At 40.1% G+C, this 26,212-nt stretch overlaps 1 protein-coding gene across 1 annotated transcript in view; it reads right to left on the bottom strand.

Moving 5' to 3' along the window:
- Positions 1 to 15,533: 15,533 nt before the first annotated feature.
- nck2a (NCK adaptor protein 2a) overlaps positions 15,534 to 26,212 on the bottom strand; it is a 34,917-nt gene continuing 24,238 nt past the window's right edge. The window contains exons 3-4 of the mRNA XM_008434751.2: positions 19,532 to 20,292; positions 15,534 to 18,491 (exon numbers count right to left, since the gene is read on the bottom strand). Coding sequence (XP_008432973.1) covers positions 18,297 to 18,491; positions 19,532 to 20,292 — 956 coding nt within the window. The 3' untranslated portion in view covers positions 15,534 to 18,296. The remainder of the gene's footprint in view (positions 18,492 to 19,531; positions 20,293 to 26,212) is intronic.

Here is a 26,212-nt window from a genome sequence, read left to right as displayed (position 1 = left end):
TCGCTCCCGGGGTTCGGCGGGGTTCAGCCTGGAAGGAAGACCCCTGCATGTGAGCCCAGCACTTGATCCTGGAAGAACATCAGGAATGGTTCTTGTACCTGTGAGGAATGACAACCCCATGTATCAACATACTTTTCCCAGAAAAAAAACTCACTTTAGGGTGTTGGAAATGTTCTAAACCATTGGTCTTTTACCTCACAGAGTTGTCATTAGAGTTTGGTTATCCAGTCCAGATGTGTTTTGTTTTGTTTTGGGAGGGAAAGTCTGGAAACTGTGTTTTATAGTGGGTTCATGGTTGCTTTTAAGGGGCCATCAAGTCCATGTATAACCACAACAGCAGCTGAATTTGTGTCATTCTTGGCACAAGCTTGTTTCTGGTGACCGTTAGGCTCCCCCAGGGCTTATTCTTGTCCCCAATGCTGTTTATGGTTTTCCAGATCTCAAGGCATAGTTGTGGAGAGTAGATGATCTAGTTTGGGAACATTTGGCTCTCATCTTTTCTTTTCCAGTCATCACCTTCAGCCTGCAATAGAACAGTTCGCAGCATACCGAGAAACAATGAGGATGACGGTCTCCATCAAGGTTTTCATTAAGACTTGAAGAAACAAACAAACAAACAAACAAAAAAACATTGCTAGATTTCTTTTACATTCTCAAGCCTCAATGGTACTATTGTATATCTATATATTTTTTTAGCGCTAAACATCAAAACACATCTCACAGCTCAGGTCTGGGGTTGTTGCTCAGAACTATGAAAACCCGACCTGCTGCTGAGGGGAGCGGCGTCTCAGCAGGTGGAGGCCAGACTCTGATCCTTCTTCAGCTGCCGTCCATACAACCGTTGAAAATGTTCAAGGACCACGTGATCAAATCACGCTGAGATTCACTCGTCTGCCTGGCTTCCCCAGCGAAACTGAGACGCGCGGCCGTGTTTCACACCTCTGGTGATTTCAAAATTCCACAGATGTGTTATGTAAGTGACACGATGCCAGTAGGATGCAGACAGAGCAGAAACACAGAGATCATGAATACTGACGGGATCCGTGTGGGATGTAACTCTGGTGGTTTGACAAAAAAAACAACAACTATTACTTAGTCATGTAGAAGAAAAACATTGTTTTCAAAACAGAGTATCAAATATTCACAAAAAAAGAAAGCTGGATCACTCTTTTTTTACTTGCTTTTGCATTAATCCAGTTTATCCTGGATGCTGCAAATTTGGATCATGATAAGAAGCATTTATGAGAACTAACAAAAACGAAAGACATCTTATTTTTTGTCTACACGAAACAAAGCTGTGTTACCTACATCATGTCAAAATGTGAAGAAGATGAATCAAAGATAGGAAGCTGCACTGTCATTCGTTTTGTCTCCCTGACATGGGACCCATGTAATGTTTTCCACTGTCAAATCCAAAGGGGACTGAGAAGATGTGGGTGAACACGGATAAAAAGAATCAACTCCCAGACAGGTTTCACACCTGCTGTCCAGACACGGCATCCTGCAATCCAAACATGAGCTACAATTTTAGTTCAAAGCTTTACTTCATTTATTTTTGGCATCTGCTGAGCTTCTATGTTGGGATTGTATTTGTATTTTATTTTATTTTTTTGAATACTCTGGCAGAGAGGAAGATTTACAAAAAAACATGCAAAGCTGCGAGACGCAGCTGCCCAACAGAAGAAAAACCGACTTCTGCGTGAAGATAAGGCTCAGGAGAGTGCGTAAAGTATTTCCAAAACCAGCAGGTTTGACTGATGTGTCGCATTTTGTAAATCCATCAAGCATACTAAAATCTCCTGAACATTTCCGTGTGACGCTGACCAGCATTATGTTAACTCAGATATGCGACTCAAGGCAGGGCGCATCAAAAGGGAGTCATTTAATCGGGGTTGGTTTGGAGCTCAATAAAGAGTGAGGTGCGCAAATCACAATACCCAAAGTCCAAAACCAAAGGAGATCTGCTCTGCTTGTCACAGCGAATGAAGACAAAGTAGCGCTGGAGAAACGGCACAGAATATACGGACAGAGCAGAAGGAGGTAATTAGACACAAGTGTGACTGATTGGAACAATATAAAGGAAGGATGGGAAAAAAGAGGAGGGAATGTGCCAGAATACAAACACTCGCCCACCTCACACTGCGCCGTTCCAAGGTTATGTGTTCAGGCTGAAGGGTACCGTCTCTGAAAGCATTCAGAGACGGTACCCTAGATGGCAAGACAGTATATCTTGCTATCTATGGGAGTGCACATGTTGCATCGTGTTGCATCTAAATATTGACACATTCCAGCTGCATTCTTGTTTTTTTTGTTTTTTTTGCTGTCTTGTACATCGCCATGTTTATGTGTTTAATGCTTATTCCTCGTTTGACTCTGCTTTATTACCCATAACCAGGGGTGAAAGTAAGGGGGTACGGCAGGGTACTGCGTACCCCTAAAAGATTTAGTGGGGGTACGCAGTACTTGCAAGAGAGAGGAGCGACTGTCTGCTGTAAAACATGAATGGGTTCACTGTGCAGCCATGAGAGCGCCCACTAATCAGCCGTGACTGATTCGTTTTTCAAGAACAATCTAAAACACGACTTAATCCGTTAATGAATCGCCTTTTTCCCCATTTCATATTGTTTCTGAACTCTTAGTGCTTTACCAGAGCATATATATACACTGTTCAAAAAAATAAAGGGAACACTTAAACAACACAATATAACTCCAAGTGAATCAAACTGTCCACTTAGGAAGCAACACTGATTGACAACAGGGACCCTCGTGGGGTCAATCAGTGTTGCTTCCTAAGTGGATAGTTTGATTTCACAGAAGTTTGATTTACTTGGAGTTATATTGTGTTGTTTAAGTGTTCCCTTTATTTTTTTTAGCAGTATATATATATATATAATTTTTGTCATAGTACCCCCAAGAATTTAAAACTACTTTTACCCTTGCTGGTGCTTATCTCCAGCGATGTTCTCTTTCATTTCATCATTCATGTTGTCTTTCATTTCATTTCACTTGCATTTGGTGGAGGTAAAAACAGATGGGGCACCACACGCCTCCGAGGGGGTGGATCGACATCACGATGTCCCCCTTACAATCTGATGAAGAGTATTTAAATGAGTATTTAAGGGTATAGAATATAAAAAAAATACAGTGCTAACATTTCCAACCAATAGAGTAAATAAGCATTACATGCAGTCCGATAGAAATATAATGAGATTAATAAAATCAAATCAGTTCAGTCTTTGTTAGAGCAAGACCTATCAACGTCAGATCAGTTTCTGCGTGTGTCCAGATGTTGAGGCGGTGCAGCTAGATAGGAAACCCCAACAGCGTCCGCCAGGCTTCAGTGGCGTTTCAGCTTTAAATTGGTCCACAGTCTCACATCCTGTCACACCCAGAAAGGATTGGACTTTATTCTGCGACACAAAAACAACAAAAGCACAATTAATGGATTTATATAATGAATACTAAAGGAAAAATCTTATTTTTTTTATCCTAGATACTAGTACTGCCCTTATACTCTAGAAAGCCAGAGTTCCACGATCGTCTTTTGGTTCTGGGAAACCATCTGATAGACAGGTGGGGTTCTGTTGGTACCACTGCCCTTCTCTGTGTTGGAAGTGATGCACTGAACAGCCAAGGACCTCAGGCAGGGAACACAGCAGCATCCACAGGTGATGAGGAGAGCAAGGAAGATTCTTTAAGATTGTGCATCATCTGATTAGTAAACATGTTCTTTTTTTTAAAGGCTGCTCCTTGAAGCTTTTTCTTTTTTGCTAAGCCAATAGAGCATCAATATATCAATAACATCTGTTATTTATTTAACCAAATTACCCTCTTTTGTAGGGTTTATCATATTTATCAATACGTTTCTGGCAGTTTTGAGGAGAAGTTTGATACAACTAAATTTATTAAATGATATAAATGCTCAGGTTAGACCTTTCTGCATGACATGGTTAAAAAACCTATCGCTTCAAATTATAGCAAGAGACAGAGAGGCAGCAATCAAACAATCCGTTCCATGTTTTAAGAAACACTGTTTTGTAAAATCTATTTGACACGTGATATCATTGTTAATTTTAATGTATTCAATTCAGAATATTCAGTATTAACTCCAGAAGTATCTGTTACTACACATTAGAAAACATTTCATGTAAAAAATCTGTTTTAAAGCAAACTACAAGTAAAAGTTTCAGCCATTAAACAAGGAGCATTTTTAAAGACACTTTAGCATTTTTGCCCGTCTCCCTGCATGAGGACATACGGGTTCCATGTCGCATTTTGTAGATGCGCCACCAGGTTTGTCCCAACCTGATGGAGAGAGAAGACAGAAAAAACAGGCCATTAGTGATGCACTTATTTAAATAGCAAACAACTTGAGCATGATTCAGAGATGAAGGTTGACTTACAGGCTGGATATCAATGAAACCTTCTGAACTTCCAGGTTGATGGGTCTGAAAATCTCCTAAATGTGTAAAGTGGAGCAGGGCGGAGTACTGGCAGCAGCTCCAGGGCTACATCATCTTGTCTGTCTGGCAAACATAAGCTTGTATTAAAAAGTTAGGGTTTAGGGTTAGGGTTTTATATATACTGCTCAAAAAAATAAAAGGAACACTCAAATAATACATCCTAGATCTGAATGAATGAAATATAATTGCCAATAATTTCCATCTGTTGTCTATTCCATTTGCACAACAGCAGGTGAAATTGATTGTCAATCAGTGTTGCTTCCTAAGTGGACAGTTTGATTTCACAGAAGTTTCATTTACTTGGAGTTATATTGTGTTGTTTAAGTGTTCCCTTTATTTTTTTGAGCAGTATATATATATATATATATATATATATATATATATATATATATATATATATATATATATATATATATATATATATATATATATATATTTTATTTTATTTTTTTTTTTTTTTTGTTTTGTTTTTTTTTTGTTTTGTTTTTTTTGTTTGTCATAGTACCCCCAAGAATTTAAAACTACTTTCACCCCTGCCCATAACTTAATTTGTGGACTAATTTGCTTTGGCTAATCCTCTTAACGATAGCCAGTTGAATGTTACAACTGGTAAGCTTAGACACTTGTTTTCATTGCTCTTTTCTTTGTATCTTTATTCGCTTGTTTTCTTGAAAAGATGATCACTCTCTCTTCCCCGTTATTAATGTTTCTGTTCAGTAACATCTTAAAAATATTGCACTCTTTGCTGAATGGACTTTTTCATTAGAGTGAAAAAGTCCATTCAGTATGCTTGATGGATTTACAAGAATGCAGCCCAATCTGAATTTCATTCTTGCCCAGGGTTTCAATAATGCAACTACAACTAACCCAGTTCACTAGTTTACTCATTCAGCACTAAATGACTGCTAAAAGCCATCTTACATCACTTCACGCAAATAGATCAATGTTAAATCCCTTTCAGTTTATCCATTGCTGGCACTGACGGTCACAGAGTCCAGTTTGATCACATTAAAATGTGACTGAACGAGTTGAGAGAGATAAGACAAGCTGGAAACCTGCAGCGGTTCTGCCTGGTTGGTGAATAAACTCTGAATGCTCCAGCATCTTCTGCTTGGTAAAGTGATCCAAGAGCCTTATTCCCCTATAAGAAAACCACATGGGGTGGCTCACTGACAAAACAAAATTCAGATTCGTGAAAACATCGCTGTTTGTTTTTTCCTTACTTCCAAAATAGTTTTTGCTTCATGAGAAATAACTCAAGTTTTTTATTTTTATTTTAGTTTTTGTGTTTCTGCATCAGAAGTTGCTTCATCTCCTGCACAGTAAAAATGTCAGTGTTGAATTAACACTGTGTTTATATGTGTCCAAGTCAGCAGGTGTTAAAGTAACACTTTTTAAAGTGTTAAAAGATTGACACCCATTTTTTTGTTAAGTTAACATTGGTTAATAATACTGAAATGGGTTCAAGAAAAGTTAAACTTTCCATTTCTGTTTATTGTTTTGAATATTTTCCACTGGATTTGATTGATATTGACTCCTTGTGGGTCAATTATTTACTTTTTTAACACCACATTATGTTTTGTGATCAACACTACACTGGTGTTACTTTTAATATATTTTAACACCAGCAACGCTGTAAATGTTAATGTGACACTCGGTATTGTTGAATTTAACACCAGATGACTTGGACACATATAGACACTTTTGGGTGTTAATTCAACCCTGGCATTTTGAATTAACACCCAAAAGGAATCACACGGGTTCATGTGATTCCTGTATTCACATGAACACGTGTGCGTCGTTTGATTCCTGTAAGAGAATCGTGTCGTTGTCTGTTGTGCTCTGTCTTCAGTACGTTTATCTCGTCACGTTTAATTTTACAGAATCCATTTAAAGGTAAATAAGTTTGAACCAATCCCACTTGAATCAAGTTCCACTCCAGAAACATAACATTTCTGTATTCTAGCTGTATTAAAGCTTAATAATCAACTCTGTTGGCAGGGGAAAAAAATGCATTTTAATTAGATGATGATCAGATGTCGGTGTGATTAAAAACCCTGATAGTTTACGTTCCAATGCCTCATCTAATCAGAGCATAAGGTTTAACTCATCTTTAAAAAAGCAAAGCCACAATGATTTGAGTGCAAAATCATAAGGAAGAATATAAGTTAAGAGCATTTCCATCAGTAGATGCAGTCAGGAGACGAGTTCTTGGTATGGAAGAACTTTTCACTTTGCATAAAAGAGATGCGTCAGAGTGGAATAAAACCTAGAGAGGAAAAATAGAGCCGCCATTATGCTGTCAGTGGTCAGCAGCTGTAAATACTGAGGACCTGTTCCCTCTGTTATAACTCTTCGTCCATAAATAACGTACTCTGTCAGTCATTTTGGTTCTCTGGTGGCTGTGTTAGGTTGGAATGACATTATTTAATCAAGCTCTGCTGCAACATGTACTTTCAAGTCAGTTCACACATTTACAGAGACCTGTGTTCCTTTGGTTGGAAATGAAGGGAGGTGGCGCGCGCACAGATGAACCGGCACGAAAAGAAAAGCAGGCAAGGTGTGTTTGTAATAAAAGAAGAAGAAAAAACGAAGCTGTCAATGTAATTTTCGCCGCGCTCTTAAATGGCACAGACGGAACAGAATTTGTTATTTTATTTTTTTCTGGACGTTACTCGGCGATGTCAGTACATATTGTCATTTGGACTTATTTTCAAAAACCCTCATAGTGAAGCAGCCACTAAAGTGCAAATTACCGCCGCTTTTGCTCCGCGCTTCTTTTTACGGGCTTCTTGCCACCAGTTGATGGCTGTGAAGGATAAACAAGTCTTGGATTTTCAACCGCCGTGGCTCCTTCTGAAAAGCCGGATCAATAAAAACATGAAAGTTTCACCCTTTCCTCGAGTGGAGACCTGCTGTTTGTCTAGAGCTCTTCGCTCTCTTGAACACAAATGTTTGCAAGACGGCACAATCACAGCCTTTTGTCGAGCGCTCTTTAATAGCCTGGCCTCTGAAGGAGTGCTGTAGATGTGATATTTGCTCTGAGTGCGCTGGAAAGGACCGCGGAGGTGGTTTCGGTGTCTCCTAAGAGGTATTATGGTAGAAAACAAGCAAATTAGGGCGGGCGGAGAAGCGAATGAGAGTGGCACGAGGAACGTGTAGGGGCAGGTGGGTTGAGGTGGTGTGCAAAAGGTGTGACAGATATATTCAGCTGTAGAGAGGATTAGACTCTCGGCCCTCCTAAAGTCTGCAGTGTTGATGAAATCAGGTACGACTGTTAAGCTGTGATTTCTTCAGGAGTGGATGGAGATGACAGAGACCTCCTCTGAGGATGAGGCAGGAGATGAAGGAGTCACAGATGAAGCACTTAGCAAAAGTATTTAACGCTGTCACCGAAACCACAAACTTTAAATGCATTTTATTTGTATTTTATATGAAAGAGAAGGTCGAAATAAAGTGAAGTGGAATGAAAGTCATACGTAGTATAACTTCTTCATTTGTGCTACTAGCCTTTGGTGTCTCTGCCAATTTCGTATCTGTGTTATTAGTTGTGTTAAACTTACTTTTATTTATTTCTTTTTTTTTCATTTATCTACCTGTGGGGCTGCACAGTGGCGCAGTTGGTAGAGCTGTTGCCTTGCAGCAAGAAGGTTCTGGGTTCAATTCCCAGTCTGGGGTCTTTCTGCATGGAGTTTGCATGTTTTCCCTGTGCATGCGTGGGTTTTCTTCAGTTTCCTCCAAAAACATGACTGTCAGGTTAATTGGCCTCTCCAAATTGTCCCTAGGTGTGAGTGTGTGTGTGCATGGTTGTTTGTCCTGTGTGTCTCTGTGTTGCCCTGCGACAGATTGGCGACCTGTCCAGGGTGACCCCACCTCTCGCCCGGAACGTCAGCTAGAGATAGGCACCAGCACCTCCTGACCCCACCAAGGGACAAGGGTGTAAAGAAAATGGATGAATGGATGGATTATCTACCTGTGACGTTGTTTGTTGTAAATCACTTTGGTCATGCTGTAAATGTGCTATAAACTTTGACTTGACTTGATTTTCATGTTTTTCTTCTTGCAGTTGCTTTAATCAAATCAAGTTTATTTGTGTATCACATTACAGCTCAAAGTGCTTCACATCATAACAGAGTCGATGTAGAACCACCTTTAAACTAGAGGCCGACACTTTGACCTGTTGTCTTTGAAAAAAACCCCTGAAATTCAGTCAGAGTGAATATAAAATGTCTTGGACAGTTGGTGTTTACGTCTTGACGCAGTTTTTCATGCGTCTTGATCTTGACCTGTTCGTTTGTGTTCAGGTTGTAGTTTTAGGTTGAACCTGCTGGAATCTCCACCTCATTGTTTTTTTGGGGGGGGTTTTCCCCACAGCATGATAGTCTCACCACCAGTGTGTTTGTAGGACACAGAGGAACAGTCCGTGTCCGAAACACAGTATTTTACATGTAGGCTAAAAAAAAAGTTTGATTTTAGTCACATCTGAGCAAATCATTTTCTTCCAGAAGTTTGCTATGTTCCCAGCATGATTTGCAGAAGCTGCAAACATGACTACTTTTTTTTTCCAACAAATGCTTTCAAGTTTCCACTCTTCCAAAAAAAGGCCAACATTTGCAGAGTACAATACTAATATTTGTTCTGTTGGGGGGAAAAAAATGTCTCTAGAGATACACACTTGCATGTAAGTCAATGAGGTTAATTAGCTAACCTCTGAATGAAATTTCTATTTTATTTTGGGGTTTCAGTTTCACACATTCCTTCCACTTAACGAATTTGCACTGCATTGTTCTGTTAATACATTGAAATGTGAGGTTGTAATATACTTTTGCAAAGCATTGTAAGAATGAGCAACAACTGTTCAAAATGTGAAGCTTTGCAGCAGATCGACTTGAGAAAATGAGCTACAACAAACAGGCAAGAACAAGAGATCCCCTAATGTTCAAACTTACAGAAGAGAATATTTATGGCTGGCATTTGAAGATGTTGCTTTGAGAGCAGCACAAAAAAAACAAGAATAAAGGAAACAGGAAAACAGTTCAAGGAAAAAGTTAGTAAAAAAAAACAATTCCCACAAAAAAATGGGAATGAATCCATGGAGACAATGTAAAATCAAGTAGTAAAAACAGTAGAGAAAATCTCTCCTTGTGTTTTAAGCTAGCTGTGTGATGGAGAATCAAGGTCATAAGAAGGAAAAAAAAATAAGAGAAAGTTCATTCTCAACTTTTTAACTTCTGAAGTCAAACATCTATTTCCATATTGATGTTTTAATTTTATCCTGTAATCAAATTAAAATCAGATCTTGGACCTGAGGGGATCGACATAGGGATGCTGGCAGCAGATCCTGTCAGCTCAGTATTCTGCATCATGTATGCGTGGTTTTCACCCGTACTGCAGATACTTAATCAGAGTGTGATATGGCAAGATTGAAAGCCAGATAAATGCCTCGGGCCATTTGTCATGTCTCTTCCAAGCAGTTTCTGCAGCGTGTTGCGGTGCAGTGTCCTGACAGAGGAGGTCACTGCAATCAAGAGGCGATTACAGGATGGCATCAGTCTTAACCTCTTGAGCGCCTCTTGGGTGACATCGTCCAGCAGCGTTCCTGTTAGTCAAAGGCCTAAAAAGACCAGTTAGTTTGTTACACAGCATGAACTGGAAACTCAGTGCTGTGTATTTAGTGACAGAAGGGCAGGAGCGAGCCATCTGCAGCTCTTTGCACTGTTTCAGCACAACGTTTATCAGTTCACGCTGACTGGAGGATTTGCGTCCAGATAACAAAGTTTCTGAAAAATCAGTTTTACAGTGAGGACCTGAATTTTGAGTGGAGAGGTCTTTTTACCCTCTTCAGTACTGTTCTGTTGCCACTTCACCTTTCTGCTCAGAGGTATATCAGCAGGTGTACTTGCATTACAAACGATTGCAAAACTTTGTTCGATATTCTGCTATTGTCAGAAAAAACCTCCACAACTTTGCAATTATAGTGTTTCCATTATACAGAGCCTTTTGGGGGGACATGAGGATTTTTTTTTTCCTTTGCTTTACCTCACAATATGTTCACTGCAGTATTTGCTGGTCTATTTTGTACACAGTCACAAATGTCAATTTAAAATGTCTAAAATATACACATGATTTTGATTTTCAATCAAAAAATGGATTGAAAATCTATTTATTCACTGCATCCGTTTGTGTAAGATTGAGATGGAACTGAACATAAAAACGACCCTTTAAATAATTCAGAAAACACAAAAGACACACAATCAAAACTGTCAGACGACTCATTACCCCGTGATAATAACTCAGAAATAGTCCAAATAGTTTGGATGTATTTTTTATTTCTTTCCTTCTTACGGAAAGTTTCTGTTTGTATCATAGGTTTGTGGTGCCTTTCTATCCAAAAGAAAAAGATATATGAAACCTCAGATATCTCACAACGAGATATTAAGATACATGGAAAAACTTTACAAAAACCTTACAGAATATCAGAAAGTATGATGGCCACAGTAAGAAAGTCTTACAGTATTCAGCTACGCTGCATTATCTGATCAGTACATTATTGCAAGGTAACGCAAAAGAAAAAACTAAATTCTCCATGTCCCCTGTGGGGAAACGCAATTAAAATTGCACATGAATTGTAAAAGTCTGAAAAACACTTGAGCCTGTGGGCAGTGGCGCAAAAAGTGGGTATGCAGTGTATGCAACGCATAGGGGCGCAGCACCAGAGGGGGCGCCAAAACCCCGTCTGGAGGGGGCGGCGCGCCGATGATGTATTCCCGTACACTTCAGCGCGCCTTACGCTCCTTCACCTCGCGCACATAACGAGGTAATTAGTTAATTAGTAGCGAGTTTTACCCTTCACGTACCCTAGCCTCGGGGGGAGAGGGGGCTGCGTCGCTCCTTCACCCTGACGTTCCTTACCTCGGAGGGGGGTGGGGGGTGGGGGGTGCGCGCCGATCTATGTTTTCGCATCCACCTGAATAATGTGTAGTTGCGCCACATAATGTGGGCAATGACCCTGAAGCCAGGGCAACAGTGGAGCATCTAGAGTCGACTCGCCCAATCAAGGCCAGACCTAAGCCTAACTAAAAATTTGACATTAACAAACACTTTCTGTCTAATCCAACCAAGCTTGAAGTGTTTTCCAAAACCAGAATAAGCGGGGAAATCCTGCAACAGATGCATGAAGCCGGTGGAGACAAACACCTGAGAATCCTCCTACAACGTATCGACTCTTCCACCGCGTCCTGTGTTGGTCTATCAAGCTGCTGCGTTTGCCTTTATTTGTAGGTTTTCATGTGAACTAGAGACAAATAGTCCCGCCTTTTCCTCAGTCAGTTTAATTTTTTTCTCTCCCCAACAGGCAATTTTCTGCACAGCTAGACATAAGTATCATACTGATTAAAACACAATTTACATAGAAAGAATAGCATCCGCCTGCCTTTTCAAAATGCCAGGAGCGGCAGGAATAGATGACTTTTTATTTGTTGTTTCTCCCTTTAGATCTTCCAAACAAAATGTCATCTGGACTCAAAGCTAAACTTGCGCTGAAAGTGGTTGGTGGTTTTCTTGACTGTAAAGGAAAATTAAAAATGGAACAAAAACCCAGCAACACATAACTATTACTTGCCACGCTTCAAAAGCCCAATTCTCTCTGACAGGCATCATCTTACGCAGCTTTTTATTAAACTTGACTCCTGGCAGCAGCCAGTGTTGGGTCGATTGTTTTCTTTCTTTTACTAAGCTCCTTTTTGAAAGTACGTGAAGCAGCTTTCCCAGCTGCTGCCCGGCAGTGGCCTCCAGCCCTGCTGCTCTTGTTCGAAGCTACACTCAGCGCACCAGACTGTGTCTCATGCAAGTTTAAACATTACCTACCTAACAACCGCCACGCTGGAGCCGCGCTGGAGCCAGGTGAGGTGGGGGGGGCAGGGGGTTGATGGATGGTGCTGTGACTGGAATCAAACATTTTCAAACTTGTCTCTGTAATAAAGGAAAATGGATCGCCTGTAATGTGGCCCAAATTGGTTTAGCGTATGTCCACCAGGTGGCTCCACAGGTAAGAGAAAACTCCTTCTAGTGTGCTGAAGACATCGGGAACTGGAGTCATTTATATCAATGCTGGACAAAACAGCAATGAGAGTGAAGAAACAGACCGTAACAGCTCATTTAAACCCATTTTCAGTGATGATCTTTATTGGAATTATGAATTAAATCCTTCTTTTACTTGCTTCCCACTGGTTTCCACTGTTCGTTTTTACTTGACAGTTTACCTTTGGTGATGAGCTCAAAGTCTTTGAGGTTGGAAGGCCTCCTCACCATCACCCTAAACTTTAGCTCCCTCCTCATATAGATTCAAGTCAGGACTCTGGCGAGGCCACACCAAAATGTCAACACTTTGTCCAATCAAGAGAAAAATGTTGGTCAAATTAAAAGTTTAAACCTAAATCTACCAGGTAATAATGTTGGATTGAACTGCTTGAGAAACTAGACTGATAGCTTTACACTGAAAAAAATCCCCACAAAATTTTACCAAGTATTTTTGGTTTAGTTTCTAGAGCAAATATTTTCGTTCCCTTGAAATTAGACACTAACTTACAAGAAACCTTTCAGCAACATATAAGAGTTTTTTTTAAACTCTTATATGTTTAAAAAACATATAAGAAACTAGTACATCAAAAAGTACTAGTTTCAGAAACATTTATGACTTAATCTACCAGTGGAACTAGTACTATTTTTTTAATCATTATTAAGGAATTACATATTTAAAACAAGCTCACATATCTGACTGAAAAGTTATTTCTAGGTTAGTTTTGTTTTAATTCAAATATACAAATATATTTGAACTAAAACCTACACAAAAAATACTTGAGTAAGATTTTGTTTTTGCAGTGTTTTAACCTGACTGAACATTGAGTATGGGAGTAAAAACGTGCCTAATTAATTAATTATGGACATGTATTTCTGAGATGAGAAAACAAAATTTCAAGTCATTAATTTTTCATCTAATGTTTACAAGCTCGCCCTGCAAATATGACGACAGCTTGAAAAAAAATCTTTTGAAAATTGTAGTTTTTGTTGCAGCCCCTCAACGTTGGTTCAGTTCAAGTCAGGTCAGTTTTTATTGATATTCCAAAGAGAAATTGTTTTGCAGCAGACATCATAAATACAAAAAGAAAAAAAACAAAACAGAACACATCTACAAAAGACATCACATTCACTCTGTTAGCCTTTCCTTTAAAAATCAATAAACACTTCATAAACAATGCCACAATGGCTCCTGGGAGTTTTAAACCACCGCTGTGCTCACTTCCTGTGGAAGTAAGCTGTGTAGCAGTGCTAATTATGAGTTTTTATTACTGAAATTACAGGATGTTTATTGACTAACTTTTTACTATTATTATCGTGGAAGAGGAAATGCTGCATTTAAGGACTGGAGTACATGCTAGATCCTTTTTAACTATTCAGAAGAAAACTGTGCTCTGATGGCTCTAAATTGGGACCATAGAATATTTATAGTGAATACTTGTTACTATAAACGTGTTTATTTTTATATCACAGCATGCTGAGAAGGCATGTTTTAACTTTGCCCTGCTTTTGTTTTTTTGGGAAACCCAGTTCAGATCTCAGCTCATGCGTCTCTAAAAGTTTGTTTTGTACTCAAGTTTTACTTTAAAATTGATTTCAAAATGTTTGCTCTGCTAATAGGTTACAGCTTTTCCTCTCATCAACAACTGTTTTATTTTACTATTATTTTTAGAAACCACAGAAAAATTGAGCTCTGGATACAATCAGCTGAAAATAAAACAAAGAAATAAGTGAGAATAATGAATAATTCAATATGATTAAGTTATTTTTAACTAGTTTCCCCCGTTAAATCTAAACAGTTGGCAGATGAAGGTCAATACTGCCCTCATGTGGAGAATTACAAGTAGTGCAACAAATTATTCAAAGATCTGAATGATTTTTGCATAATTTAATCATAATCAGTTCTTCGCTGTAACTTCACTCTAGAGCATGTCTATAATCAGACTAGGATCACAGGAACACCTCATCCCAAATGAAGCCATTCACAAAAATATGAAATGTCGGGATGAAACTTTACTTTCCTTCACCAGCAGCTCTCTGGTTCCACCTGATCAGAACCCGTCTGACAAGAATCCTCCGTCCTCAGAGACGGGCAACACCTCAGATCGGCGCTCTCTATAAACAACTACAGCAAATGAGCTTTCAGTGTTCACACCAAAACATGAAAGAACTCAGCTTGATCTTTCAGGCAATATAACACATAAACTGCAGTGTTGTAATGCTTGGACTCCATGACGCTTCTCTTTCTGCGTTTCATTTTATGTCAGGTGTTTTTACTCAAAAGCTAATAAAAGCCAACACACAGAAAGCATGGCGTGTTTTTAAAAAGTCAGTCAGAATCAACTTTATTCGCCAAGTTTGCCCTTAATAAAGACATTTAACATATATTTTTAAAAAGGCAAAATAACACAACAGCTAAAAACTGATGTTCTCAGTGGATTTTTAAACATCAATTTAAACTTGCTGCATCAAAAAATGATGGTAGTGTTAGTTTTTATTTGACAGATTTTCAGTTATAGTTTATTTTGTTGGAAGAAACACATCTCTTATTTATACATTTTCTTTTGCTTCCCTTGAACCTCAGAACTAAAGTAAATATGTTGTAACTTTTTGATTCATAAAAGATAAAAAAAAAAACAAATGGTAAATCTCAGAAGAGTGCAAACTTCTCACTCTTTTTCAAACAAGTAAAGAAGCTAAAATGAATGATTGCCGCAAAACATTGTTTTTGCGTATGTTTAAATGTATGCACGTATGCATATGTATTTTCTTTTGATTTGCACAAAATAAAGCATAAGTAGTATCAGACTTTGCATGATGAGTTTAATCCAGCTGTGAAACCCAAGTGCCTTATGACCTCAGTAAGAGCAGGAAGACACAATAAACCCATTAAAGTTAAATTAAGATGTTCTTTGGTACCAAAGGAGGATAGTGGGTCATCAATAACCAGACAAGAGGGAAAGGATAAAAAATGTAACCAAGAGACCAATCAGAAAATAGCTGCTAAAAACTCCTTTATTGACGGTCCATATGGGAAGCTTCAAGCTCTACAAAGATTCAATTTATTAGAGAAAAAAAAAAAAAAAACCTTAAATTCAAACTTCACTGGATTTAAACCCAGAACCGCCGACGCTGCATGGAACAGTCATGAGTGTCTGTCAAAAAATTTTTTATTGAACAAAAGTATCTGAATTCTCATCACGTCGTCGGTGATACAGTACCGTAGGTTGGATCTTAATGATTCATATATGCACCTCTTCTTATTTGAATATATTTACATACAGTGGAGACAGGAATTAAATAACAGTGCTCAATAACATTCAGATACATCATATAAAAGCTGAGGACCCCGTGATCAACACTTCCATTGGTAAACAAATGCACAGAATCGGGGGGAGGGGACGTTTGGCGTCGGTAGATTTCTGGATGCAAGTCAGATGGTGGCGTATTTGGTGTCTTTACAACGAAGGAGGATTTATTTCAACTGAATACAAGCTAAACCAGGGTTTTAATCTGCTATGCCTGTAAAATACAGTTATTGGGCCCTCTGTTAAAGATGTGTAGAACAGAATATTAATCTTATCACAGCAAAATCTACTAAAAAACGATTAGAACTTGTTAATGTGTTTTTTTTTCCCTTATCTGTGCATCCAGAAACATTTTCCATTGGTCAAATTATGATACAGAGGCCTAATTTTTTTTAGCCACTCTTCCAAATGAGAAAGACAAGAAAACATTTGAACTTCTTATTCTGTTGATAAATAATAGTAATAATAAAAAAATCCCCCAGTAAAACACATTTTTTGCTGAACATCACCTGTGCCAAAAAAAAAACAAAACAGCTTCAACATTTCTTATGAAATAAACAGAAATTTTAAAGTGTAGTCAAGGTTTTCCTGTCTTGATCTCAGTGTCGATAAGCTTTTAATAACCAAGTGAAGATTTCATGTTTCCAGTGGGGATAATGACTATTTCTCTTACTTCAAAATAGGAAAGACAAGAAAACATGTCACTTCATTAAAGTAGATGTGTGTTGATCAGATAAGTCATAAAAAGGATGCAACAAATAACCAAAAAGCCACTCACCAAAATGTGACCATAGAGAGACTGAGAGAAGTGATAAAAAAAAAGAACCATGACAAACACAAAGACATGAGGGGCAAGAGTTCATCTCCATCAGTCACACCTAGTGGGATAGTAAGTGAGGTAAAAATAAACCCTCACCTTTGAAAGATGATTTATTTTCCTTTTTACACATCTTAAGCAGCGGTGCCAATAAATGAGAAGCATCCAGAATGTCTAAATACAGCAAATCGACACTAATTTTACAATCAGGTGTCTGCGATTTTAATATGTCTTAACTAGTTTTAAATATTCAGGCCTAACAGAGCTGAAGTAGCCGCTAACCAGGGGTTAACCTTTTGGGAAGGAATAAAAAAAAAAAAAAACTGTTTTTGGAGGTGCTAATATATGAAATTCCTTTGATTTATAAAGATAGAGCTCTAAAATACCCATCCCTAAATAGACTTCTGTTCAAATAGGGGTTTCATTTAATTACTGATTAGTCATCAATATACATTTCCTGCAAAGTTATTTGTAATCACAAAGATACCATCAGAAGAGGTACTTTCTTTCTTTCCTTCTTTTTTCCCCCCCAAACAGCATCGCCATTACAGAAACAGTGTAGTTACTCAGGAAGCCTTCCCAAAACAAACAAACAAACAAAAAAAGATTTTATTGTTGTTCTTCCTCATGTAGCTACAGACACGTACTGGAGAACAGAACGGTAATAACACGTTCAACTCGACACAATATAAAGCATGAGCACTGAGCCGTGGGTTAATCTGAGAGTGCAGTGCAGACCTGGAGCCAGTAGTAAACGGGTACAGGGTGGCACGTTTGGTTACATGGATCAACATTCAAACTCTACAGGAACTCTGAGGTCTCCTCTATTGCACCGCCTGGTAGAAATACTACAGTGAGTGTTGTTGTCCACATTTAAAGTATCACTAGCAATTGACTGTTCGGCAGAAACAGAAAAAAGTGGCGTTAAAAAAAACAAAAACGAGTGGGTGGTGGAATGGTGAAAATTTGAAGAAAAAAAAAAAGGCAAAAGTGATTCTGGTCACTTTGTGAAAAAGTAACTACAAAACGTGAACAAATTTAAATAGGCTTTAAAATAAAAATAACAACAACAACGTGAGTTCACTAACAAGTGGGTCGCGATGGACTAAAATGAAACGTGGGCTGCGATTAGACGTGACAGAGTTAGGTCCCACTGAGGTCCGAGTCCATCTCTGAACCGGTAAGAACGTCGGTTCTGTCCTGGGTGAGTTAAGAGCAACGGTGGAACTTACAATGTGCGTGCTAGTAAGTAGACGTTACGTATGACATCAGAGGGAGCGCTCAACCCCCCGACAAGGCCTCGGGCGTTCTGTTAGCAGCAAAATGTGGTCACTGCATGTTAGCACATCCAAGGTAATAGAGGCTCGGTACACGCTGTGTTCGCCGTGTGGCTCAGTGATGGCTGTCTGAGGGTCGTCTACAAAAAAACGAGCTAGGAAAAAAAAAAAAAAAAAAAGTTCGTCTGGTTTTTGCTTAGAAAAAAAATCCAGGAGATCTGAGGATCTAGATGTGGTACAGACGCCACAGCGGGAGGGGTCCAGAGCTAAGGCTTGGGTTAAGACAGTCGGGGATCGTGTGTGTGTGTGTGTGTGTGTGTGTTTGTATGAGAGAGATCCAGTGTAGATGTGTAGATCACAGCAGCGCCTTCACCAGGTACAGCTTCTCTCCGTGATCGCTTGTGTAGATGGGGGCCTTCTTGTAATGCTCCACTAGTTCGTCCATGGAGTGGAACCGGCGCTGGCCGATGCAGTACACCCCGTCTGACAGCTGCACTTTAAAGTGCTTGTTTTTCTCCACCGCCTTCAGGGACACGGAGAAATCACTGGGCTAAAAAACAAAAAACCAAACGGGGAGACAAAGAGGAACAGGAGATTACATTGAGCAAATTAAGATCGGCCAGCAGGGGGCAGCATTGTGTTCATAATAACAAAAAAGAAAGAAATTTCTGCTATAATTTAAAGGTTTAAAATAGCAGTTTTACAACTTTTACAACGTTTCATTCTATTGCAGCCATAAATATTGAGCGGATTTTATTTTTTTAAATTTTTTTTTCAACATTAAAGGGATTAATTGACACTAATCAGACAGCAAAAGGGAAAAAAGAGCAAAAAGAGGAAGAAGAGATGCAGCAAAGGTGTCAGGTTCAGGAATTGAACCCAGGATGGCAGCAATGAGGATTACAGCCTCTGTACGAGACGCTTGCTCTAACTCTGCACCACAAACCCCCCTGATCTCATTTTAGATCTCTTATGTTCATCTACTGAGATTAAAATAGTTTCCTCTGAATTCAGGATGTTTACTAGTCAGTCACCCTGCAAATCTAATGACTGAATTAGAAAAAAATAAAAGAGAAAAGTTAAGGAGAAAATAATCCTTATGTATGCATACATTAAACTGCTATGTAGAATTATGAAATTACTGAGTACTAAGTATATTTCAACATAAAATATAAAATTCTGCACCATATAATTCTGCAAAAAATGCAGAAATAGTCCAAATTAGTCGGATGTAGCCATGTGCAACAATGGATTATTTCATTCCACTTAGCTTGTTTAACTGGAAAATTGTACGCAAACGGTACAAACCTTACCGATTCATCTGCAGCCATAGCAACATGTCAACAACCTCAAACAGGTGTGTGAAAACACTGCTGGAAGCAGATGTAGATTAAATTCCTGCACCTCGGTCGCATTTTCATGCGATCCTTGACCATCTACTCTTTAAAGTGATTAATATGCTTCTTTCATTTTATAACGTGTGCAAATTTGCCACGAGGATTTAATTAAGATTTCTAATTTTATTAACTTTGGATAAAAACCTCGTCAGCGTCTCCTACGTGGTGCCATGACTTCACCAAGATGACTCACCGATGACTCGCTGTCTCGTATGAGGAAGTCGCCCTCCTCTCCCCGCTCGTTGAGTATGCACTCGGCCTCGTGTCTGGTGATGTTGCCGTAGTACCAGTCCCTGCCGGCGAACCTCCCCGAGCGCGCCGGTCCCACATAGCGGCTCTGAGGGGAGCCCGACGTGGTGGAGGGCGGGCCGGGTCGCTCGTCCATTACCACCACATAGTTCTTAGGCACCAGGCCCACGATGCCACGAGAGTTCTTACACCTCCACCACTCTGGGTCGTTCTCCGGCTTCTCTATCACCTCCATGATTTCTCCCTTTTCAAAGTTCAGCTCCTCCTCGGTCGTCGAGCTGAAGGGGTAGAGCGTTTGGACCAGGTGGAGGACGACGCCTCGGCCGCCGGCGCGGCCGTTGGCCAGCAGAGTCCCGCTGAGGTAAGCCCGCGGGGAATCCCCGTCTCCGTCATCCACTCCCATGAGCTCCTCCTGGACGTAATTGGAGGGGAACCAGCCGACGCGGCCGGCCTGACTGCCACGCCACCAGCCGTCGCTGCACTTCTCCATGACGACCACCCTGGAGCCTTTGAGCAGAGTTAGCTCATCTTCTCTCTCTGCTGTGTACGCAAACTTGACCACAGCAGGGATGTTGAGGTCATAGATCCTCTCTGCGGCGCTGACCACACCTCCACCCCCGCTGCCATTGGAAGGGTACTCTGTGTCTGAGCTCGGCGTAGGGGAGGCATCGCGCGCACTTGTCTTCCTCTTACCCTTCCCCAAACCTGTGCACGGGAAAAGACAACACCTTCAGCTGAATAGTTTGGAAACACTGGACATGATTGTATCGGTCATCTTTGCTCCTTTAGAAATATCTTAGAATTTGATGGATTTTGTTTGTTTAAGCTTTCCTTTTTCTGGAAAGAAGCAATGAGTTGAGAACTGACTGCCCTGCATTCAAGACGACAAGCAGGACATTTGTGGACATTTTTGTTGTGAAAATGTTTCGATGAGCTGCTGCTAAAAACGCAGGCAGAAAATCAACATCATCGTTCAGAACTTCTCCTTCTGTTCCCTGATTGGCCTAGTTCTACCGGAGGGAATCCAAACGAATGGGAGAAAAAGATTTAACTGAGTGGAGTTGTATTGAACCTTGGGGCTTGATTAGCAAACTAATCCGCAGGAAAGAATATTGTGAAATGAAGATGAAGGTGAATTGAAGACTGTACTTGTATGCGTCAAGTCAACTATATCTTCAAAAACTGATCAAATGTAGTTTTTATTGTAAAGCACAATAAAGCTGAGTGTATGTGTTAATGCCATTTCAGTTACTTTTAATGCTGTAGTTTGCATGTTGTCCCCGTTCATGTGTGGGTTCTCTCTGGGTACTCCAGCTTCCTCCCACAGTTCAGAAACATGAATGCTGGTTAATTGGTTGTTTGTCCTGTGATGCCCTGCGATGTACTGGCAACCTGTCCAGGGTGTACCCCAACTTTACCCTAATAATCTGGAGATTGGCACCAGCTCCCTTGTGATCCAGCAAGGACAAGCAAATTGACTGGAAATCAGTATTGCCCAATATTAAAATATCTACAAAGATTTCTGGGTCAAAAGAAACTCCTGATCAGGAGATCCTTCACATTCAATATGAGGAAGACTTTGTTCTTGTAACAACTTTTGTTTGATGATCAATTAGAAAAAAACAGAGAAACTGCTGAGGCTTTTGCGGCAAGATGTCCTGCACTGGGCAACACACGGCGCCTCCCCACCCCCAACTCCTACAGAACAAAACTAGGGCTTTTCTCTGCTTAGCATTCAGCTGACATCATCTACACACCACATACACCTCCATATAAACCCAAAGGTTGAAAATAGATGGAGCACAGAGGGAATGAAAAGTGGAGCAGGCACCATGGGCTTAATAATGACAGGCACATCCAAGATCAAAGTCAGACCCTGTCTTACCTGCCTCCGACTCCGCCATTCATGTTCTTTCAAAGACGAGTCTTTAAACATGTTTGAACACTTCAGTGGGACTCAAACATGCCTTTTTTTAAAAACTTGACTGAACATAAACTGAGGAGGTCTCCTCTTCTTCCTCACATGGATGTTAAAACAGTAATTACACACAGCGCAGCTGTCGGCATTTAAACCATTTACTTGACGGCTGAAGCTGGTGTCAGTGGAAGCTGGTGTTTGCTGCTAATGACTGAAGAGAGAGAAATTTTGACAGCTCCTCTCCCAGACTCTGCCGCAGAAATGTCACTGCCGAACAGAGCATTTACTTTGTTTGAAAATTGCAGGGTTCACGTAGAGTAGCATGAAACTTGTTGGCAGAGAGAGAAAGGGAGAGAGAGGAGTGTAGTGGAGAAAGACAGGGGGTCTCTTGGCAGCTGTTCCTCACACACGCTGGAGACCAAACACATCAGAGGCCACAGCTGACAAAAATGCAAAGGAGGATGAGGTAGGAATAGCAAGCAGTGCGTGTTTGCGTACGGCGCTGTGTAGCCCACAAATCTGATATTTATGAGTGAGGAGAAAGCCTGACATCAGGGACAACTTGAGAAGGTCAAGGAAAGAAAAACTAAATGAAACGACCAGGGTAATGCGATTGAGGGATGCTTCACGTCTCCCTCTGAGCCTAGCAAAAAAACACCTGTATCTCCACACACACACCTCTCCCCTACACTCATTTCCACTTCAAGGCACCGGCCTGCCTGTTAGAGCGGCGGCGTGACATCCTCTCCGAGCCTTCATCTACCTCTTCATCTTGTGAAAGGAGATGCGATTTTTTAAACCCAGAGGGCTTCAACTCTTGGGGGAAGTGAGCTGATGAAAGGCTCAAAGTTGCAGCATATTGCTTCACTCTTCTGCTTCCACTGAAAGGCAGCGGGGAAGTAACTGTATTAAGCGGGTCCTTGCAAAATTGCACCACCCACCAAACACATGTGTCCGCAATCAAAAAAGCCAACAGGACCCTGTAGTAAAGTGTTAGTTCTAAAACAGCGGGTGATGAGGTTTAAGAGCTCTGTGAGAGTGAATCACAGGTGAGATATGTGGTCTTTTAAATAGCCCCTCCAACAGTGCGGCTCTGCTTTTAATTGAAGGGCCATGAGGTCTTAATGCCCCATTGTGTGTAAAGTCGGTGAGGCCGTCAAAAGGCTTGCCAAGTAAAACAGAAAATAAAAGAGGGAAAAACTACAAGGAGTGTTGGAAAACCCAAGCGAGGCCATGTTTTGGTTTAATATATTCTCTCAAACTTGAACTTAGGACAAAAAATGTCAAATCTATCAAGTTAAAATGTTGGATGCTAAAGACCAAAAATGACTCAACCCATCATGTCTCACCAAGTTTTGATTAGATGTCATCACTAAGGGTGTGCACACTTAAACGTAACCCAGTAATGGCAACTTTTTACAGTTTGCTTGTTTTTTTTTTGTTGGTTGAATCATATTGGGTTATTTCCACAATACGGGTGAAAAAAGCTTTGAAAAGGTCTTACTTTGTTGTGTTTGTTGCACAAACACAACAACACATACATAATCACATAGTCAGGCTTACCTTCTGTGTATTACAAGCTTGGCGGGTCACCAGGCTTTACTTGGGCCCCCACCAGGCTAAGCATTACTTATTTATTTTAGTGTTTGTAAATGTTTGCAATTTTCAAGATTTTATAGTCAGTATTCAAGCATTAATCTTCCAATAACACATAATTATCAAGTGATATTTTCGAATTTCCTGTCAACTCTAAACATTTATTAACTCAAAAACATGACAGACCGCTGAATGAATGACTGACCTAGCGCCCCAACCACCAGGCTTAGAGCTTCCTGGGGGAAACCCCATATAGTGGTTTGACCTTTAACGAAAACTGTACTCTTTAAAAACTCAGATAGGCAGAAATTTAATGTTCTCTTTAGTTTTACAGGTGAGTATTGACCCAGTTCCAGCAACTAGTAAGGTCTTTGCTTATTTCCTTTACACAACGATGTTTTTTTATTTCCAAGGGGAAGAAAGTGGGGCACCGAGCAGCAGGCAGCCATTTATAGTTAAGAGTCAGTTCAGATGGATGCTGATGATACAACTGCTCTAAAAACCAGCATACATGAAGCTGCAGAGAACAGAAAAGAGAGGGTATCAAAAGGATCACTGAAGAGGATTAAAACAATGAGGGGGGGGGGGGAAGTCATCAAACTCTCAACCAATCAACTTGTCCGCTGAAGTGTGTGCGTAGTTTCCATTATCACCTGACCCTCACCTATTGCTCATCGCCTCATCGTGAAAGTGTTCTCGCCTATTGGATTTTCGGAGGCTTTTAACAGGAAAGAGCTGCAGGCAGGAAGGATGCTGCCCAGACTGGGATGGAACGGGGCCATAATGTTGTAGTCGATATATAACTCAGTCAGAGAACGGGGGGATGATCCATCATTCCGATACAACCATTAGGTGCCTGATTTGTCCTGCAGGATAACTACTGATAAGAGAAAAGCAGAGGTGGCCAAGAGAGGAGCTGATGAAAATGGCGCTGGAGCGGAGGACAGAGGGAGGAGGGCTTCATCTCCGCGCCCTTTGACCTTTGGTTAAGGTGACCGACTGCAGAAGGCTGTGTCAGGGCGGCGGGCATGCAGCTGCAGCTCCCCTTCCCCCGAGGGTCTGGATCCACAGAGCTGGGAGAGGTGAATACATTAAAGCTGACCTCGATCCACCTCTCTCAGTCACCTCCGACTACAGCTGCCTTTAGAAACCACAAGTTTATTGCTCGTTTTACATTTAAACTGCTTTCCACCAGACATTTCCATTTCCTGCCCAGGTTCCTGTTCCCAACCGTTCTGATAGCAGAGCAGGTATCCCATAGCGAAGCTGTCAAAACAAATTGCTACCCAATAGTAGATCAAAAGAGCAAGTTTTTATATTTTGCTCCCTTGACTTGAGCATCAAAGATAAAAAAAAGAAAAAAAACCCAAGTGCTGCCATTTAATTTGTGGAGGATGTTTGCTGGGGGTGACATCTGTGGCATTTGTTCACTTCAGAGGGAAAACATCTGAGTGGGTGTTAAAGAGCGCCATTGTCCCAAACCATTTCATGCCTACATTTCCATATTCAAAAACTTGTAAAAATGAATTGGGGCACAACTTACCTAAAGGCCAGAGAATTCTTTCTCCCACAAGACGTCAAAATAAACCAAACTTTTCGTTCGACTTTAGAGACTAAAGAAGTCAACAGTTGGATGCAAAACCATGTAACCAGAGGGCCCGTTGTCCCATAAAATATCACAACACACCAATCAGGATTCTTGCCAAATTGAAATTTCTCATATTATTCATAAAGCATGTATGCAAAAGTTCATGATTTTACTGCGGATATTTTTATGTCAGACGTTATACCATCATAACCCAGAGAGACATTTTTGCCCTCAGTCCATTTGATGAAACTCATTTGGAGCTGCAGATGTTACCGGACGCTTTAACAACAGAACTAATAATTTTGGATAAATATCTACTTTGTTGTCAATTTAAAGACAGAGAATTTTATATCTGTTTTAGGTGTTTTTAAATTAAAACCTAACTTTTATTTTATACTAGAATGGGATGTTAACATTTGTGGAAAAAGATAAGAAAAGCAGCTTCCAACTTGATGATCCAATGAATTTATTCCATTAAAAAACTGAAAAACCAGTCAAACTTACAATTGTTAGATCTATTTACACAAACATTAGTCGTTTCTTTATCATATAAAGGGCCGTTGTAGAAGATTCAAAGAGCCACGGATGGACAAACGGATGGGTTGTCAGATGATTATTGGTGGAAAGACAAAGGGATTGATGGATTATGGACAAAAAAATAGATGGACAGATTGATGAATGAACAGATGAATGATCGATGGATACAACTTTGAATCAGTAGGATTGGGAATAAATATATATAAAAAAAACACTGCTCAGTGACAACTTTTCAGGCCACTAATGCACTGCACACCTGTAAGCTCTGCTTTCAAGCAAATAATACAGACCTACTGAATGTTGACCTAAAATGTTCAGCGCGTTCTGTTTTTTCTTTCAACAGCACCATAAATCACCATTTCCCAAAGCCTCAGCTGTTTCTTTTTTCTGGGCAACAATATTGGGTTTGTTCGTCGTTTCATTATCCTCCTTAGATTCAAAGGTTTTAGACATGACATAATAATGGGATGGAAAATTCTTCCTTTGATACAAATAATTGGTGTCTTCTTTGTGCCTGAATGACAAAGTCAAGGAAAATTTATTGTATAAACGAGAAGTCTCTTTGAATAATCTGTCATCTTCGTTGCTTTCATTGCGAGTCAGTAGAAGTAGGGCTTCTATTTTCCTCTTACTTAATCGGAGAAAAGTAGAGATTTCCTTTCACGTACGCTACACACACTATTTTCACCCCCTTTAGCTGAAAGCTATACCCACACAGAGGGACTAATATATTCAAGTCATGGCTGGGGACACTGAGCGACAGAGTGCTGACAGCTGAGAGCAATGGCCGACTCAACAGGCTCCCTGGAGAGCCTGGTGACAGCTTCCAGCCAAGACAGAAACACAGTGAGAAAATTGTTTTACTCTAAGAAAATCCAGACTAAAAAAAAACCAAACAAAAAAACTAACTCACAGAGCACGGAAATATCTCATCTTATTCAATGTGGGACACAGATTTACTGCTTTTGATGAAAAGCCTCTCAACA

Source organism: Poecilia reticulata, chromosome 2 (genome assembly GCF_904066995.2).
Source record: "Poecilia reticulata chromosome 2, P_reticulata-male-v2, whole genome shotgun sequence".
Classification (NCBI taxonomy): Eukaryota; Metazoa; Chordata; class Actinopteri; order Cyprinodontiformes; family Poeciliidae; genus Poecilia; species Poecilia reticulata.
This window is presented reverse-complemented; position numbering and strand designations above follow the sequence as displayed.